Raw genomic sequence first — 17,977 nt, forward strand, 5'->3', positions numbered from 1 at the left:
GATTAATTGTAACTTTTGCAGTACTTAAGTACGTATGTAAGCAGAGTTTAACCACTGTAAACCAAACATAGGCACTGCGTCTTTGATATACAGGGCAGCGCAGAGGGTGGGTGGGAGGCAAGCTATCAAATAAAAGAAACAAAATTATCATTCTCTTCCATTTTCCCTTCTACTTCTACACTTCTCCTGCAAACAACTACTCCCTCTGTCCCATAATATAAGAGCGCTTTTGACACTATGTCCCATAATATAAGAGCGCTTTTGACACCATGTATCTCTCTATCGGCAAGCCAGCTGCCTCTCAGATTCCATCGGTTGTTTGCAAGGTCCTGACATGCACCCTGTGGGCATGCCAATATCTATAATCAACCTATAATTACAGTAAAATCTGATCCCAAGCATAAGACAATAGAGAGAATCTGCTTCGTTTTGAGTCCAAAAGAAGGTGAAGAAGTGGTTGACAACATGGAGGAGAATGCACTTGTGTCCAAAGATTAGCTTTAGCGAACTGAACATGTATACAAAACCTGGACCTGGGAATACAACATAGCCAGACATGGAAAAGGAAACAAATGAACTCTTACAAGATGAAACACAGCACAGATCTAGCTCTTGGGGATGTTCTTGCCGACAATCTTCGCTGGCGTGATGCGGAGAAGGTTCCCCTGCTTCCCGGGAATGGCTCCCTTGATCATCACAACTTTGAGATCATTGTCAATCCTGACAATCTTGAGCTTCCTGATCTTGGTCTTGGTTCCGCCCATCCTCCCGGGCATCTTCTTCCCCTTGTACACCCGCCCTGGGGTTGTCCCCGCACCGATCGAACCTAGGGCTCTGTGGCTCTTGGAACCGTGAGTCATCAGACCACGCTTGAAGTTGTGCCTCTTAATTCCACCTGCACAACAATGACAAACCATGAGGCGAAAATTAACATTATAATAAGTGATGCTGATCCATGTTGTTAGAAATACGAAAATGGACAATGAGAATGTAACAGCCTCACAGGTCGTCAATGTTCTTAGCCAGCATTAAAATAAATCAAGGGCACAACTGATGATTCCCCATGTTAGCTATGAGAAAAGCATGTCACAAGCTGTCAATATTCGAAACAAAGAGCACAAAGGATGTTGATCGATGTTGCTAGCCTTCAGCAACTGAACCACGGGTATGTTACAAGCTGTCAATATTCGTAACTTTCAGACAAAGAAATCAATGAAATGAAACATGGGCATGTCACAGACTGTCAATGTTCATAACATTCAGCAAATTAAATCAAGGCCAATGCCAATGCTTGCATTAAGCCGCAAATAAAGGAGCTGTAAACGCTGTCAAGCACTGAAACGAATGTTAGGCATTGCAAACCAATACATTGCATTGACATGAATGGCATTGAGGAAATGACATTTGTATGTTGGTAATTTCAGGCGTTGGGTACACGGGATGGTTCAAGCATTGACAGGAAATCGAATTGGGATCGAAGCGTCGCTCACCTTGGAATCCCTTTCCGATGGATTTGGCGGAGACGTCGACGAGGTCGCCCTCCTTGAAGAGCTCGTTGAACTCGAGCGCCTGGCCGGGGTCGAAGGCGTCGACGGCCACCAGGCGGAACTCCTGCAGGTGCCGCAGCGGCGGCGCGCTGGCCTTGCCGAGGTGGCCCAGCTCCGGGCGGGTGAGCTTGTCCTCGCGCACGCCGTGGTACCCGACCTGCACGGCGTCGTAGCCGTCGGTGGCGGCGGTCTTCACCTGCGTCACCACGTTGCCCCCCTCCCTGAACCCGACCACCGTCACCGGCACCGGCTTCCCGTTTTCCGGGTCGAAGTAGGTCATCATCCCCACCTTGGTCGCCATCACCCCGACGCCCGCCTCGTACGACGCCGCGCGCACCACCGCCAGCGACGGCCTCCTACGACCTGCCGCCGCAGCGAAGGACACGCCGCGACGGCGCGGGGCGAGGAAGCCCAGTGCGCCGCCGATGCTCGCGGCCGCCATGGCCATGGCTGATGGATTCGAGCGAGATTAGTGCGGCGGGGGCGCTCACTCTGCTGCTGCTGGCAGTGTTGTTTTGGTTTGGGATTTATGCGGTGCGGATAGGGGTTTGCGGCTACCTCCCCTTATCCTCCCGCCCGTGGGAGGCGATTTCACGGTCTTCCGCCTTCTTTCGACGAAAGCGTATACAGCGGACCAAGAAGACACCTCCCCAGCTAGTACATGGGGCACAAGGGCGCGTCTGGTTGATGCACCCAACAAACAGGGCGAGTGGATACAACAATGGTTGCTCACATGAATAGATGGTCGACACGCGCATGAAGCGTGAAGCACTCAAATCAACCATTTTTGTGGAGCCAAGCCGAGAAAGACGCAAGGGGGGAAGTGTAAGTACGTGGGGCTATAGGCGGGAGATGGTGGGACACAAAATTTTGCAGGCGCAGGATGGCGCGAAATCTGCAGTCACATCCCCTTTACTCGCTCACTTCGGCCTTGGTTCTCGACACCGGCGTGGGCGCGACTTAGATCTGCAATACCAGCAATGGCAATGATAACTTAGAGCATATACAGTCGGACTCCTTAGCCCCCCCCCCCCCCCCCCCCCCCCCACACCACTCTTCCCATCCGGTCGGGCGGCCCGGTCACTGGTCGGACACAAAAACCTGACCCAACTGGACTCCTCAAGCCGGCCCTAGTAGTTGCAACTTAATAGTCTTTTGTGTGGCACTTGTTGTGCTTTATGCATGGGTTACTAGTTTTGATTACTCCCACATTATAGAGAAACAAATTAGCGGTTGCAGTCTTTTAGGTGGCAAATGTTATACTTTACCGATGGCAATTCTGCCAGGTCCTCTGATGTGACAGGCTCCATTCACAACAAGTCCACGGCCTCGCTCGGGGCTCGGCCCGCAAGACAAAGGAAGACCAACCCACGCAATCGTGGGCTGGAGTGGGTGTGAACAAGTCGGTAGGCGACAACTACTTATGCCCACGCCCAGGAGAGGAAGGTCATCCAGTGGATCACGGCACCCGACGGCGGCGGCTCTCTCTTCTTCGTATTCCCCATTTTCTCTCTCCATTCGTGTACCAGCTATTGTAATCGCTATTCGAGACTCGGATTCGTGAGCAAGTGCAATAGATCGTGCGAAGAACAGCTAGGTTGCTAACATCTGGTATTCAGAGCCTTGGATTTGAGCCCTGGCGGATCTCGGGAGACGCAGCTGCAAAAATCGATCAAGGATTGCATCATCGCAATTGGGTCCCGCATTCAAGGACTACTTCGACAAGTTGACGTTGTCGCTCGACGGCATCTACGTGGACATCCTCTCCTCGACGGCTAAACTGGACGATCTAGTCTAGTGGCAATCTATCTGGAGCGGCATGTTGACCAACTCTCCACCGCGGTCGTCGAGTTCCAGCAGGCGCGACCCGTGGTGGAGGAGGAGCATCCGCCTGCTCCACCACTTGCGTCCCTACGTGACCATCTGGGCGCCAGCGAGGACACGGGGGGTGGCACCCCCGAGCCAATGGGCCATGGCATTGACGTCCTGCAGCGGGGTCTGGCACCAGCGTCCACGTCAATGTTCACCCCAGCCAACGGGCAGTCTGCTTCCCTGTCACCCATGGCACTTCCTTCTCCATATGCGCAAGTTAGTCAACAGCCCGCGGGGATCGGCCAGACTCATCCGTTGATTGCCTTTCCCCAATTCTTTGGCGAGAATCCATGCCTCTGGAAAACCTTATGCGAGCAGTACTTCCATATGTTTACGATTCAGGAGAACTCTTGGGTTCCCATGGCCACATTGAATTTTTCGGGCACGGCTTCAGTGTGGTTATAGTCGATTTAGAAGAGACTTTCTGAATTTGATTGGGAATCGTTCTCTTCCTTGCTGTGCACCCATTTGGGTCATGATCGTCATCAACTTCTCATCCATCAATCTTATACGCTTGCACAAACAACTTCTGTGCCAGATTATATTGAGCGATTTGAACAAATCATTAGTCATTTGTCTACTTATTCTAATTCAATTCATCCTTATTATTACCTCACTCATTTGGTTGAGAAACTCCAGGCGGACATACACGCGATCGTGCTGGTGCAATGGTCGCCGGACCTTGACACGGCGTGTGCACTCGCACTTCTGCAAGAAGAAGTGGCAGATGGCGCCACGATGGAACGGCCATACCAACCCACGGTGGCCCGAGCTGCGGACCTGGCGAACCGGGCGCACGCGGGGGTGCCCATGGTGCTCCACCACCGCCGCCGTAGGGGCGCCCACCTACGACATCGACTGCTCCAGAACTCTGGGTCGGCGATGCGCACCGCGGCGACAGCTCCAAGATCAAGGCGCTGCGCGAATACCATCAAGATCGCGGGCTCTGTTTCAAGTGTGGTGAGCGCTGGGGGCAGGACCACACTTGCCCCACCAGCGTGCAACTGCACATTGTTGAGGAGCTGTTCGAGCTCTTTGGCATCAACGGGAGCGACGAGCCTCAGGCCGCCCCAATGGAGACGGCGATGGCTATTTCACGCCAGGCCCTCATCGAGAGAACTCCACCCAAGGCAATCAAACTCCAAGCATGTCTCCAAGGCCGTGCCATCCTGCTCTTGGTAGACTCGGGCAACTCCACATCCTTCCTCGACGCTGAGCTGGCAACCTCTCTTTCAAGGGTGACACCTTTGGAAAGGCCCTGTCAAGTTAAGGTAGCCAATGGGGGAGCTCTGTTGTGTTTCACACATTCCCAAGTGTCGTTGGTCGTCTCAAGAGCAGGAGTTTGTCATTGATATGAAGATCCTCGCTCTGGGCATGTACGACGTGATTCTTGGTATGGAGTGGCTCGAGGAGCACATCCCAATGAATGTGGATTGGCGCGGCAAGCACCTCTTGATCACCCCTCCTACGGGGTGATAAGTCAATTTTGCATCATGTTTTCTTACTGTTATTTATAATATTTTTATCCATAATAATGCTTTTTGGAGTAATTCTAATGCCTTTTCTCTCATAATTTGAAAGGAACACACCAAGAGGGAGAATTCCGGCAGCTGGAAATCTGGACCTGGAAAAGCTACGTGAGGCCACCTATTCTTCACAACTCCAAATATTTATGTATTATTTGAGAGATATTGGAGCCAATAAACACCAGAGGGGGGGCCACCAGGTGGGCACAACCCACCTGGGCGCGCCAGGCCCCCCAGGCGCGCCCTAGTGGGTTGTGGCCTCCGCGGCCCACCTCCGGTGCCCATCTTCGGGTATATAAGTCATTTTGACCTAGAAAAAATACGGAGGAGACTTTCAGGACGAAGCGCCGCCGCCTCGAGGCAGAACTTGGGTAGGAGCACTTTTGCCCTCCAGCGGAGCGATTCGGCGAGGGAACTTCCCTCCCGGAGGGGGGAAATCATCGGCATCATCATCACCAACAACTCTCGCATCTTGGGGGGGGGGGGCAATCTCCATCAACATCTTCAACAACACCATCTCCTCTCAAACCCTAGTTCATCTCTTGTGTTCAATCTTGTTACCGGAACTATAGATTGGTGCTTGTGGGTGACTAGTAGTGTTGATTACATCTTGTAGTTGATTACTATATGGTTTATTTGGTGGAAGATTATATGTTCAAATCCATTATGCTATTTAATAATCCTCTGATCATGAACATGTTTATCATTTGTGAGTAGTTACTTTTGTTCTTGAGGTCACGGAGAAATCATGTTGCAAGTAATCATGTGAACTTGATATGTGTTTGATATTTGATACTATGTATGTTGTTATTCCCTTAGTGGTGTCATGTGAACATCGACTACATGACACTTCACCATGTTTGGGCCTAAGGGAATGCATTGTGGAGTAGCAATTAGATGGTGGGTTGCGAGAGTGACAGAAGCTTAAACCCCAGTTTATGCGCTATTTCGCAAGGGACCGATTAGATCCAAAAGTTTAATGCTATGGTTAGAATTTATTCTTAATACTTTTCTCATAGTTGTGGATGCTTGCGGGAGGGTTAATCATAAGTAGGAGGTTTTTTCAAGTAAGAACAACACGTAAGCACCGGTCCACCCACATATCAAATTATAAAGTAGCGAACACAAATCAAACCAACATGATGAAAGTGACCAGATGAAATTCCCGTGTACCCTCAAGAACGCTTTGCTTATCGCAAGAGACCATTTTGGCCTGTTCTTTGCCTCAAAAGGATTGGGCTACCTTGCTGCACTTTTGTTACTATTATCGTTACTTGCTCGTTACAAATTATCTTGCTATCAAACTACTCTGCTACTTACAGTCTCAGCACTTGCAGACATTACCTTACTGAAAACTACTTGTCATTTCCTTCTACTCCTCGTTGTGTTCGACACTCTTACTTATCGAAAAGAGCTACAATTGACCCCCTATACTTTTGGGTCATCAAGGCTATTTTCTGGCACCATTTCCGGGGAGTGAAGCACCTTTGGTAAGTGGAATTTGGTAAGGAAACATTTATATAGTGTGCTAAAATTTATAGTCACTTGTTACTATGGAAAACAATCCTTTGAGGGGTTTGTTCGGGGTATCTTCACCTCGTCCGGAGCCACAATTAGCAACCCCTCAACCTACTGCACCTACTGAAAATATTGAATATGAAATTCCTTCGGGTATGATAGAACAACTGCTAGCTAATTCTTATGCAGGAGATGGAACCAAACATCCTGATATGCACTTGATATACGTGGAACAAATTTGTGGATTGTTTAAGCTTGTAGGTTTACCCAGGGATGAAGTGATGAAAAAGGTTTTCCCTTTATCTTTGAAGGGAAAAGCATTGGCATGGTATAGGCTATGTGATGATATTGGATCATGGAATTGGAATCATTTGAAATTGGAGTTCCACCAAAAAATTTATCCTATGCATCTAGTTCATCGTGATCGGAATTATATATATAATTTTTGGCCTCGTGAAGGAGAAAGTATCGCTCTAGCTCGGGGGAGGCTTAAGTCAATGTTATACTCATGCCCCAATCATGATCTCTCAAGAGAAATTATTATCCAGAATTTTTATGCTCGGCTTTCTCGTAATGATCAAACCATGCTTGATACTTCTTGTGCTGGTTCATTTATGAAGAAGACTATTGAATTCTGGTGGGATCTTTTGGAAAGAGTTAAATGCAACTCTGAAGATTGGGAACTCGACGAAGGTAAAGAGTCAGGTATTAAACTTAAGTATGATTGTGTTAAATCTTTTATGGATACTGATGCTTTTCAAAAGTTTAGCACTAAATATAGACTTGAATCTTAGATATTAGCCTCCTTTTGTGAATCATTTGCTACTCATGTTGAACTCCCTAAGGAGAAGTGGTTTAAATATCACCCACCTATTAAAGAAGAAATTAAAGAACCAGTACCGGTTAAAGAAGAAACAATACTTTATAATGTTGATCCAGTTGTTCCTTCTGCTTATATTGAGAAACCACCTTTCCCTGTTAGGATTAAGGAACATGCTAAAGTTTCAACTATGGTTAACAAAAGCTATATTATAAGACCTAAACCTGATGAACAAATTAAAGTAGAACCTAGTATTGCTATGGTTAAAGATGTCTTGGAAGAAGATATGGATGGGCATGTTATTTACTTCTGTGAAGAAGCTGCTAGAATTGCTAAACCTGGTAAAAGAGATAAACATAGACATGTTGTTGGCATGCCTGTTATTTCTGTTAAAGTAGGAGATCACTGTTATCATGGTTTATGTGACATGGGTGCTGATGTGAGTGCTATTCCTTACACTTTATATGAAGAAATTATGAAAGACATAACACCTGCTGAGATAGAAGAAATAGATGTTACTATTAAACTTGCTAATAGAGACACCATATCACTGGTTGGGATTATTAGAGATGCTGAAGTCTTGTGTGGGAAAATTAAATACCCTACTGATTTTCTTGTTCTTGGTTCCCCATAAGATGACTTTTGTCACATTATCTTTGGTAGACCTTTCTTGAATACAGTTAATGCTAAGATAGATTGTAAGAAACAAACTATTGGTGTTAGCTTTGGTGATGAGTCTCATGAGTTTAATTTTTCCAAGTTTAGTAAAAATCGTCATGAAAAAGAATTGCCTAGTAAGGATGAATTAATTGGTCTTGCTTCTATTGTTGTTCCACCTACTGATCCTTTAGAACAATATTTGCTAGACCATGAAAATGATTTACATATGCATGAAAGAAATGAAATAGATAATGTTTTGTTTGAACAACGTCCTCTGCTTAAACACAATTTGCCTATTGACACTCTAGGAGGTCCTCCTCCACCTAAAGGTGATCCTGTGTTTGAATTAAAACAATTGCCTGACACTTTGAAATATGCTTATCTTGATGAAAAGAAAATATATCCTGTTATTATTAGTGCTAACCTTTCAGAACATGAAGAAGAAAGATTATTGAAAGTTCTAAGGAAGCACCGGGCTGCTATTGGATATACTCTTGATGATCTAAAGGGCATTAGTCCCACTCCATGTCAGCACAAAATTAATATGGAACCTGATGCTAAACCCGTTGTTGATCACCAACGTCGGTTGAATCCAAAAATGAAGGAAGTGGTAAGAACGGAAATCTTAAAACTTCTGGAAGTAGGTATAATCTATCCTATAGCTGACAGTAGATGGGTAAGTCATGTTCATTGTGTCCCTAAGAAAGGAGGTATTACTGTTGTTCCTAACGGTAAGAATGAACTTATTCCACAAATAATTGTTACATGCTATAGAATGGTAATTGATTACAGAAGATTAAACAAAGCAACTAGAAAAGATTATTACACTTTGCCTTTTATTGATCAAATGCTTGAAAGATTATCTAAGCACACACACTTTTGCTTCCTAGATGGATATTCTGGCTTTTCACAAATACCTGTTTCTGAACCTGATCAAGAAAATACTACTTTTACTTGTCCCTTTGGAACTTATGCTTATAGACGTAATGCCTTTTGGTTTATGTAATGCACCTTCTACCTTTCAAAGATGTATGACTGCTATTCTCTGACTTTTGTGAAAAGATTGTTGAGGTTTTCATGGATGACTTTTCTGTTTATGGGAAGTCTTTTGATGATTGTTTAAGCAATCACTACTAGGGAAAAGCCTAGTAGTAGCGTGGGTTTAATGCCTATTAGTAGCGCGTGGAACCGCACTACTAGTAAGGCGCTACAACTATTACTTAGCAGTAGCGCGTGCGGCACACGCTATTGCTAAGACATATAGCCGCAACGCGTGTTTACTCCAGCGCTACTGCTATTCTAATTAGTAGTAGCGTGTTTCCAGTCCATCGCTACTAGTATTAGTTTTTTCATTTTTTTTATTTCAGTGTATTTACGCGCCGTTATACAAATTTTGGTACAATACCAATTATGAGGTTGTTATATCAATATGTCCATAACAATGTGTCAAATGAAGGTGGATTAGGTTCAAGTGGAGGCAACATGTGGTGCATGTCAAAAGTATACTACTAATCCAAACTTGATCTAGTTTGGACTAGTAGTACTTTTGATGTGCACCATATGTTGCCTCCACTTGAATCTAATCTGCCAACACAAGTTATTTAATCATCATCATAGTCATTACCACCAACAATAGCTATTTAATCATCATAGTCATAGTGTAGCACACATCATCATCTTCAAACTCATTCTAGCTAGCTAATCACCACCGACACTAGCTGCGGTAGCTATCTAATCACCACCAACACTAGATAATAATAATAAACATCATAGTCATTACCACCAACACTAGCTATTTGATCATCATAACTCATTTCTAGCTAGCTAATCACTCATGCTGCTCTCTCTCAGGTAAAATAGCATAAAACATGGGTAGCACTCCTGCTTCATCATGTTGGAGCATGCAGATGAACCTGTCTCCTAATCATAGGCCGCGCTTCTGATTGCTGCCCCCTAGTACTTCTCTGTGATCGTTCACAATTTTGCTCCAGTGTTTCACTATTAAGCATTCCTCGCTTTTAGAAATCCTGATTGCACTAAAGTGCATTGTAGGATATCTTGGCTGTAAGCTAACCATTCTCGTGCGACCTTTAGTCTCGATCCAATGAGGCACAACATTCATCGGGAGTCCCTGTTGAAGAACATTGTATATTAACATACTTAGCAATGAAGTTTAGCTTAAAGATAATGTATGCAAAAGATGCGCTGAGGACAAATAGTAAACATTTTACCATCTTTCCTAAATAGATGTGACCGTAGTTCAATACGAACACTATTGGTCGCACGTTTTGAGTACTAAGATTTTTAAGTCCAGGAAAATAATTTGTTTTGACAGTATGAAGATCCTCAAGCCATGAAACATAATGACCTATCTCCTCGCAGTTTAGTTTAGCCCCGGGACAGTGGACGGTCATGTCTACCAAGCGCCGGACATGTTTGCTTGAATGGAAATAAGCTGTCAATAGAAATTAGTTCTCAACTATTTTTGAATAAACAATATAGAAGACATAAATATGGTTGAGAAACTCACATAATGGTATAACTAGAGGCGTCTGCACATCGACCCAGATGTCGATATTACCTTCAATATCATCTTCCGGACGAATATCGAAGGTGATAACCATATCAGGCTCAAATGCATAATTCTTGCATAGTGCTTGCCAAGTTTTGCATTCAAAATAGGTGTAGGTGTCTGCGTTGTATAATTTTGCATGGAAAGTATAACCATGCTCGGTATTCAAGTAAACTCTCTTTACCTCCATAGTAGTTTTCATAGGACTGAAACCTATCTTATCCAAGACAAAAACTCTTGCATGGCAGGGGATACGCTAGTAGAATAGTAAAAAAAATTAAATTATAAGTTGAAGCAAATGAAGCAGATGTCATGCTTAATTATGAAAAAAGACTTGTCGTTGTGACTTACTGTATCCACTCCGAAATTCTTGTCCAGCTTGATGCTGAAGCACCTATCATCATCTAGGAAGATTCTGTCGCACATGCCGCGCTCGTCTTCACAGTATTCGCAAATACCGAAATCCTTTTTGTCGTTAGACATTTCCTACGTTCATAGTTGAAACATTAATTGAAAATCGATCGAAGGCAACTACCAGGATACTCAACACACAAATCCGGGGCACTCGATATTTCCTACATATTCTGGCACAAGTCATGCCAAAATTCACGGAAAAATCCGGCATGACCTTTGGTAAAATAGGACATATCGAGCGCCTGAAATTTGACGGAACGGAAATGAATCAACACTCCGGCAAAACATAGACCACTCGGAGGTGTAACCTGCAAACATGACCGGCCACTTGGGCAAGCACATATCCTATTTGAGCAACACAAGATATACATTTCAAAATATCTTATAGGACTCATATTGACATGAGCATTCAATAAGCAAAACCAAATCATAAAATAAATAAGTATTCAAATTAGCATGCATTCAATAAGCAAAAGTAAATCATCTCATGCATCCGTACATCGTCGAATATTATCACTAACACATCCCGAATAGTGTCATACATATAACATCACTAATACAACTAAAACCCTAGCGCGGGGGGTATCAGCGCGGGCGATGGACACCCAAAGAGAAGAAACCATCACAGGATCATAGCTCCAGTGAGATCCCTGGAGAACCTGCCAGGTATTGGAGAAACTGTGCTCCAACGCAAACAAGTAGCGACGGACATGCGCGTCCTCCTCGCTGACACGGTGACGTACCACCTGCGCGGGGTCCTCAAGCCTCTGCACCGTCACTGGCCCACGCGACCACCACCAAAGAAGGTTCGGGTCAACGACGGGCTGGCTCCTCACCAAGCTGCGCCCCCAGTAGGTAGCGCTTCCCAGTACTAGCCCGGCGGAGCCTAGTCCCGGACATGGCCCATCTGGTCAAGCAGGTGTCCTCCGCCGAGTCGACGACGAGGATGCGGGATAGGCATCGTCGACGTCGATGAGGGAATAATTGCTTTAACTAAAAAAATAACAACAAATGTGACATGTTCAACTAGTTCTTACTAAAAATAAACTTACTATAAATAAAAATAAACTAGTACCTAATTAGTACCTAGTTCTTACTAACTAATTAGTACCTAGGAGCTACTGCCCTAATTACCATCTAATTTGATGAACCAAGGGGTGGAAAGTGGTAGCAATAATCCAAAATATCCGATATTCGTATTCGATCGGATATTCCAATTATCCAACTTAAAAGTCAAATAAGTGGTCAAATTTTACTCGTTTTATGATTAATCTTAGAAATTATTATGCATTACAAAGTGTTTATTCATAAACCTATTTATCATTAACTTATTGTATGTCACAAGTTGAATACTTCATGTCACATAGCTATTGACTAATACACTTAAGCAATATGTTGCTATTATTCGTATCCGTTCTGAATCAAGAAAACATCCGAGCCACATCTGTATCCGATAACATCCATATTCGCATTCGTATTCGTTTTGTAAATATGAAAACGGAAGTGGTAAGAGCACTATCCGATCCACATCCGATCTTTTCCACCCCTAGATGAACCCTAACTAATTTGATGCAATTAAAATATGAAGAACCCTAGGCAGAGGTAGGAGAGGGGAGGAGCAGGCGTGCTCACCTCGGGTGCCTGCGGCGAGGGAGGGGCAGGCGGCATCGAGGTCGGGGCAGGGCTCGGGCGCGCGGCGGGGGGCGGCGTCGAGGTCGGGGTCGGGGGCGGCATCGAATCCGTGGTCGGGGGCGGCTTCGAGGGTGTGCGGAGAGAGACGGGAGAGCGCGCGGCGGCCGACGGGCGACGGCGGCGAGAGCGGATGAGTTTGGATTTGGTGGAAGTGGCCGTGGGGAGGAATGAACCGCGCGGTTAAGTCAAAAGTAGCAGCAGCGCGTTCCAGGAAGTGCGCTACTGCTAAGTTAGCTATAGCGCGCTTCCGGATATGCGCTACTGCTATTCCTTTCTCTTTTCCCCCTTTTTCATTTATTTTTATTTACATTTTATTTTTTCCTTTCTCCTTTTTCTATTTCTTTCATTTTCATTTACTTTCTATTTGCTTTCCATTTAATTTAATTTCCTTTAGCAGTAGCGCCTTTCTGCGTAAACGTGCTGCTACAAACCAACTAGCAGTAGCACTGTTCGCAGTAGATCGCTACTACTATGTGTAGCCTATCGGCTTAGCAGTGGGAATTTTAGTAGTAGCACTTTTATCTTCAGGCGCGCTACTTCTACAATTGTATCTGTAGCGCGGTTTACGCCAACGCGCTACTGCTACTTAGCACTAGCACGCTTTTTTAACACGCGCTACTGCTAAAGTTCTGTGTATAAGGTTTTCCCTAGTAGTGAATCTTGAGCGAGTTTTGCAGAGATGTGAACAAACAAATCTTGTCTTGAAATGGGGGAAGTGCCACTTTATGTTTAATGAAGGCATTGTCTTGGGTCATAAAATTTCTGAAAGAGGTATTGAAGTGGACCAAGCTAAGGTTGATGCTATTGAGAAAATACCATGTCCTAAGGACATCAAAGGTATTCATAGTTTCCTAGGTCATGCTGGTTTCTATAGGAGATTTATCAAAGACTTTTCTAAAATTTCTAGGCCTCTTACTAATCTTTTTCAAAAGGATATTCCTTTTGTTTTTTATGATGATTGTTTAGAAGCCTTTGAAACACTCAAGAAAGCCTTAATATCTGCACCTATTGTTCAACCACCTGATTGGAACTTGCCTTTTGAAATTATGTGTGATGCTAGTGACTACGTTGTTGGTGCTGTTCTAGGACAAAGAGTTGATAAGAAATTGAACGTTATTCATTATGCTAGTAAAACTCTAGACAGTGCTCAAAGAAATTATGCTACTACTGAAAAAGAATCCTTAGCAGTGGTGTTTGCTTGTGATAAATTTAGACCTTATATTGTTGATTCCAAAGTAACTGTTCACACAGACCATGCTGCTATTAAATATCTTGTGGAAAAGAAAGATGCTAAACCTAGACTTATTCGTTGGGTTCTCTTGTTACAAAAATTTGATTTACATATCATTGATAGAAAAGGAGCTGAGAACCCCGTAGCTGATAATTTGTCTAGGCTCAAAAATGTGCTTGATGACCCAATATCTATTGATGATAGTTTTCCTGATGAGCAGTTAGCTGCAATAAATGTTGCTAATAGTACTCCTTGGTATGCTGACTATGCTAATTACATTGTTGCTAAATATTTACCACCTAGCTTTACATACCAGCAAAAGAAAAAAATCTTGTATGATTTAAGACATTACTTTTGGGATGACCCACATCTTTATAAAGAAGGAGTGGATGGTATTATTAGATGTTGTGTACCTGAGTATGAATAGGGACAAATCCTACGGAAATGTCACTCTGAAGCTTATGGAGGGCATCATGCTGGAGATAGAACTGCTCACAAGGTATTACAATCTAGATTTTATTGGCCTACTCTCTTCAAGGATGCCCGTAAGTTTGTCTCTTCTTGTGATGATTGTGAAAGAATATGTAATATCAGTAAGCGTCAAGAAATGCCAATGAATTATTCACTTGCTGTTGAACCATTTGATGTTTGGGGATTTGATTACATGGGACATTTTCCTTCCTCTAATGGGTATACACATATTTTGGCTGTTGTTGATTATGTTACTAAATGGGTAGAAGCTATTCCAACTAGTAGTGCTGATCACAACACCTCTATTAAAATGCTTAAGGAAGTTATTTTCCCAAGGTTTCGAGTCCCTAGATATTTAATGACTGATGGTGGTTCACACTTTATTCATGGTGCTTTCCGTAAGATGCTTGCTAAGTATGATGTTAACCATAGAATTTCATCACCCTATCATCCTCAGTCTAGTGGTCAAGTTGAACTTAGCAATAGAGAAATAAAATTAATTTTGCAAAAGACTGTTAATAGGTCCAGGAAGAATTGGTCTAAGAAATTAGATGATGCACTTTGGGCTTATAGAACAGCTTATAAAAACCCTATGGGTATGTCTCCTTATAAAATGGTTTATGGAAAAGCTTGTCATTTGCCTCTTGAGTTAGAACATAAAGCATATTGGGCAGTTAACGAACTCAACTATGATTTCAAACTTGTTGGTTGAGGGAGTCCTGGATTAGGGGGTGTTCGGATAGCCGGACTATACCTTCAGCCGGACTCCAGGACTATGAAGATACAAGATTAGAGACTTCGTCCCGTGTCCGGATGGGACTTTCCTTGGCGTGGAAGGCAAGCTTGGCGATGCGGATATTCAAGATCTCCTACCATTGTAACTGACTCTGTGTAACCCTAACCCTATCCGGTGTCTATATAAACCGGAGGGTTCTAGTCCGTAGGACAACTCCATACACAACAATCATACCATAGGCTAGCTTATAGGGTTTAGCCTCCTTGATCTCGTGGTAGATCTACTCTTGTACTACCCATATCATCAATATTAATCAAGCAGGAGTAGGGTATTACCTCCATCGAGAGGGCCCGAACCTGGGTAAAAACATCGTGTCCCTTGTCTCCTGTTACCATCCGGCCTTGACGCACAGTTCGGGACCCCCTACCCGAGATCCGCCGGTTTTGACACCGACATTGGTGCTTTCATTGAGAGTTCCTCTGTGCCGTCGCAATCAGGAAGGATGCCTCTTCCCGTCTTTAAAGACGGCGCCGTTACTAAGGGAGCCTTGGCTGTCGGCCAAACCCTCCGGCTAGGTGGTTTTCTCATGACCGCCTGTTCGACCGTTGCGCCGACGGTGACCTCTCGGGTCATCAAAAGCAACCTTCACGTCAGCTCGGAGCTTGTCGAGCAGCTGGATCCGATGGAGCTCTCTTCCGTAAACAAGCTCTTGGATCGCATCGCCGCCATGGGGGTCGCTACGAATTACGACCAGGTTGGGCTTAAACCCGATCTAAGAGAAATTAACTCTCCCCAAGTCACCCACCACGTTGCCGTGGTAGAGGCGTAGTGCGGCGACCCTTCATCTATTTTAAGGACTAGCTACGTCCGAATTCCTGACCCCTCCAAGCCGGATACCCGCGGAGGGGAGGATATAACACAAGACCCGAGCTTAGAATCAAGCAACGGGCTAGATTCATTGGACAACATCCAAGACTCCGAACTTCAGAGTTCGGAAGCTCTTCGGCCTCCGAATCTTGGATTGGGTGAGGTCTCAGATTCAACGCCACCCGCCCGCCCGAACATAAGCGATCTTTCCGAAATCAGGCAAAAGCCCGAGGAAATAGTACATCATTACTGGGGCAGATTCCTCCTGGTTATGAACAGGATAAAGGATTGCCACGAGGGAGACGCAATTTCAATCTTTTGCAGAAATTGCACGGACGAAGGAATACTTAACGCCATAAGTCGTCGTGATATCACACGCTTCGCTGACTTGGCATCCACAGTACAAAAGTACTGCGTGATGGAAAGCGCCCGGAAAACCGAAATAAAATTTTGGGATAATCCGGCCTTGAATAGCAACCCGGTCCGAACTAAGAGGGTGCATCATAGTAAGACACCCGGGTTAAAAATGAAAAAGCCAAAACCCTCTACAGGGCATGGAACCGTACTGGAAAGGTGGCTTGATGGACCCTGTAAAATCCACAATACAGAGGACGCCACTCCAACTCACAGCCTTAGAGCATGTTGGATACTCCGGCAGGTGGCCAAAATTGGCGAGGACCTCTTAACTTTGGAGGCCGCAGAAAGCCACCCCGAGGATACCAGTACCATTCTCACAGTCTTCGAGACTTTTGTATCAAACAATATGCGAAAAAGAACACTCCGCAACCGCGCCGAAGTCTATCAAGTAGCAATGATAAACCCATGGAGTGACACAGCTATTACCTTCAATGCAAGCGATGTACCTAAATTCCGAACAGCCCGAGCACCGTCCGCACTGGTCCTCAGCCCAATAGTGGACGGCTTTCGCCTCACCAAGGTACTCATGGATGGAGGCAGCAGATTGAACCTCATTTACGAGGAAACTCTCCAAAAAATGGAAATATACTGGAACCGCATCGAGCAAAGCAGCACAACCTTTAGAGGAATAATCCCTAGTCGGGAAGTGCGCTGCATAGGAAAAATCACACTAGATGTAGTGTTCGGCACGCCGGATAATTACAGGTCCGAAGAGGTCACGTTCGAGGTGGCCCCGTTCAATAGCGGATACCACGCTATACTAGGGCAGGAGGCATTTACAATCTTCCAAGCAATACCCCATTACGGGTACATGAAGCTAAAGATGCCCGGGCCGAACAGAATTATCACTCTCTCTAGTGATCCAGACATAGCACTCCGCGCCGAAAACAAGACGGCCGCATTGGCCCTTGAGGCACTATCCGAAGCCTTGGCGGCTGAGGAACTGACTGCGCTGTGCTCCACGGTTAATAGGGATGATGTGATACTCGATAAGAGATCCAAATCCACATCCTTCAAGCCAACGGACGAAATAGTAAAATTCCAGGTCCATCCAACGGACCCCAATAAAACAGCTTCCATCGGGGCACGACTGAACCCTGATGTAGACGCCGCACTGCGAGAGTTCCTACAAGAGAACTGGGACATTTTCGCCTGGCACCCTTCAGACATGCCAGGAATCCCACGCAGGCTGGCCGAACACAGCTTAAATATCCAGAAAGGATTCAAACCTGTCAAACAAGCCCTTCGGCGTTTTTCCGAACCGAAGAGACAGGCTATGGGAGAGGAGCTAGCCAAGTTATTGGAGGCCGGATTCATTAGAGACATAAAACATCCGGACTGGCTTGCAAACCTGGTGATGGTACCAAAGAAGGACAAATCCTGGCGCCTGTGTGTCGATTTTAAAGACCTCAACAAGGCTTGCCCAAAGGATCCCTTCCCCCTCCCCCGTATCGATCAAATTATCGATGCCACCGCAGGACACAATTTGTTGTGTTTCCTCGACGCATACTCCGGTTACCATCAAATCAAGATGGCAGAATCAGATCAAGCCGCAACAGCATTCATCACACCATACGGCCCATTCTGCTTCAACACAATGCCCTTCGGGCTGAAAAACGCCGGCGCAACATATC

At 45.0% G+C, this 17,977-nt stretch overlaps 1 protein-coding gene across 1 annotated transcript; it reads right to left on the reverse strand.

Annotated features, from left to right (window-relative positions):
- Window positions 1-481: 481 nt before the first annotated feature.
- Window positions 482-2,096, reverse strand: LOC125513802 (Ribosomal protein L3 family protein). The gene is made up of 2 exons (XM_048679010.2): window positions 1,491-2,096; window positions 482-895 (listed from the first exon to the last, which is right to left on the reverse strand). Exons 1-2 carry the CDS (start codon window positions 1,993-1,995, stop codon window positions 606-608), a joined length of 795 nt encoding a protein of 264 aa, XP_048534967.1. The 5' UTR covers window positions 1,996-2,096; the 3' UTR covers window positions 482-605.
- Window positions 2,097-17,977: the final 15,881 nt, after the last annotated feature.

This window comes from Triticum urartu, chromosome 6A (genome assembly GCF_056163025.1).
Source record: "Triticum urartu cultivar PI428250 chromosome 6A, HENAU_Tu73, whole genome shotgun sequence".
NCBI classification, from domain to species: Eukaryota; Viridiplantae; Streptophyta; class Magnoliopsida; order Poales; family Poaceae; genus Triticum; species Triticum urartu.

Bases quoted from the DNA above. Each gene is read 5' to 3' on its own strand.
- LOC125513802 (XM_048679010.2), bottom strand. From the start codon at position 1,995: ATGGCCATGGCGGCCGCGAGCATCGGCGGCGCACTGGGCTTCCTCGCC. The intron at 896-1,490 runs GTGAGCGACGCT...ATTGTTGTGCAG, and splicing joins CATCGGAAAGGGATTCCAAG to GTGGAATTAAGAGGCACAAC.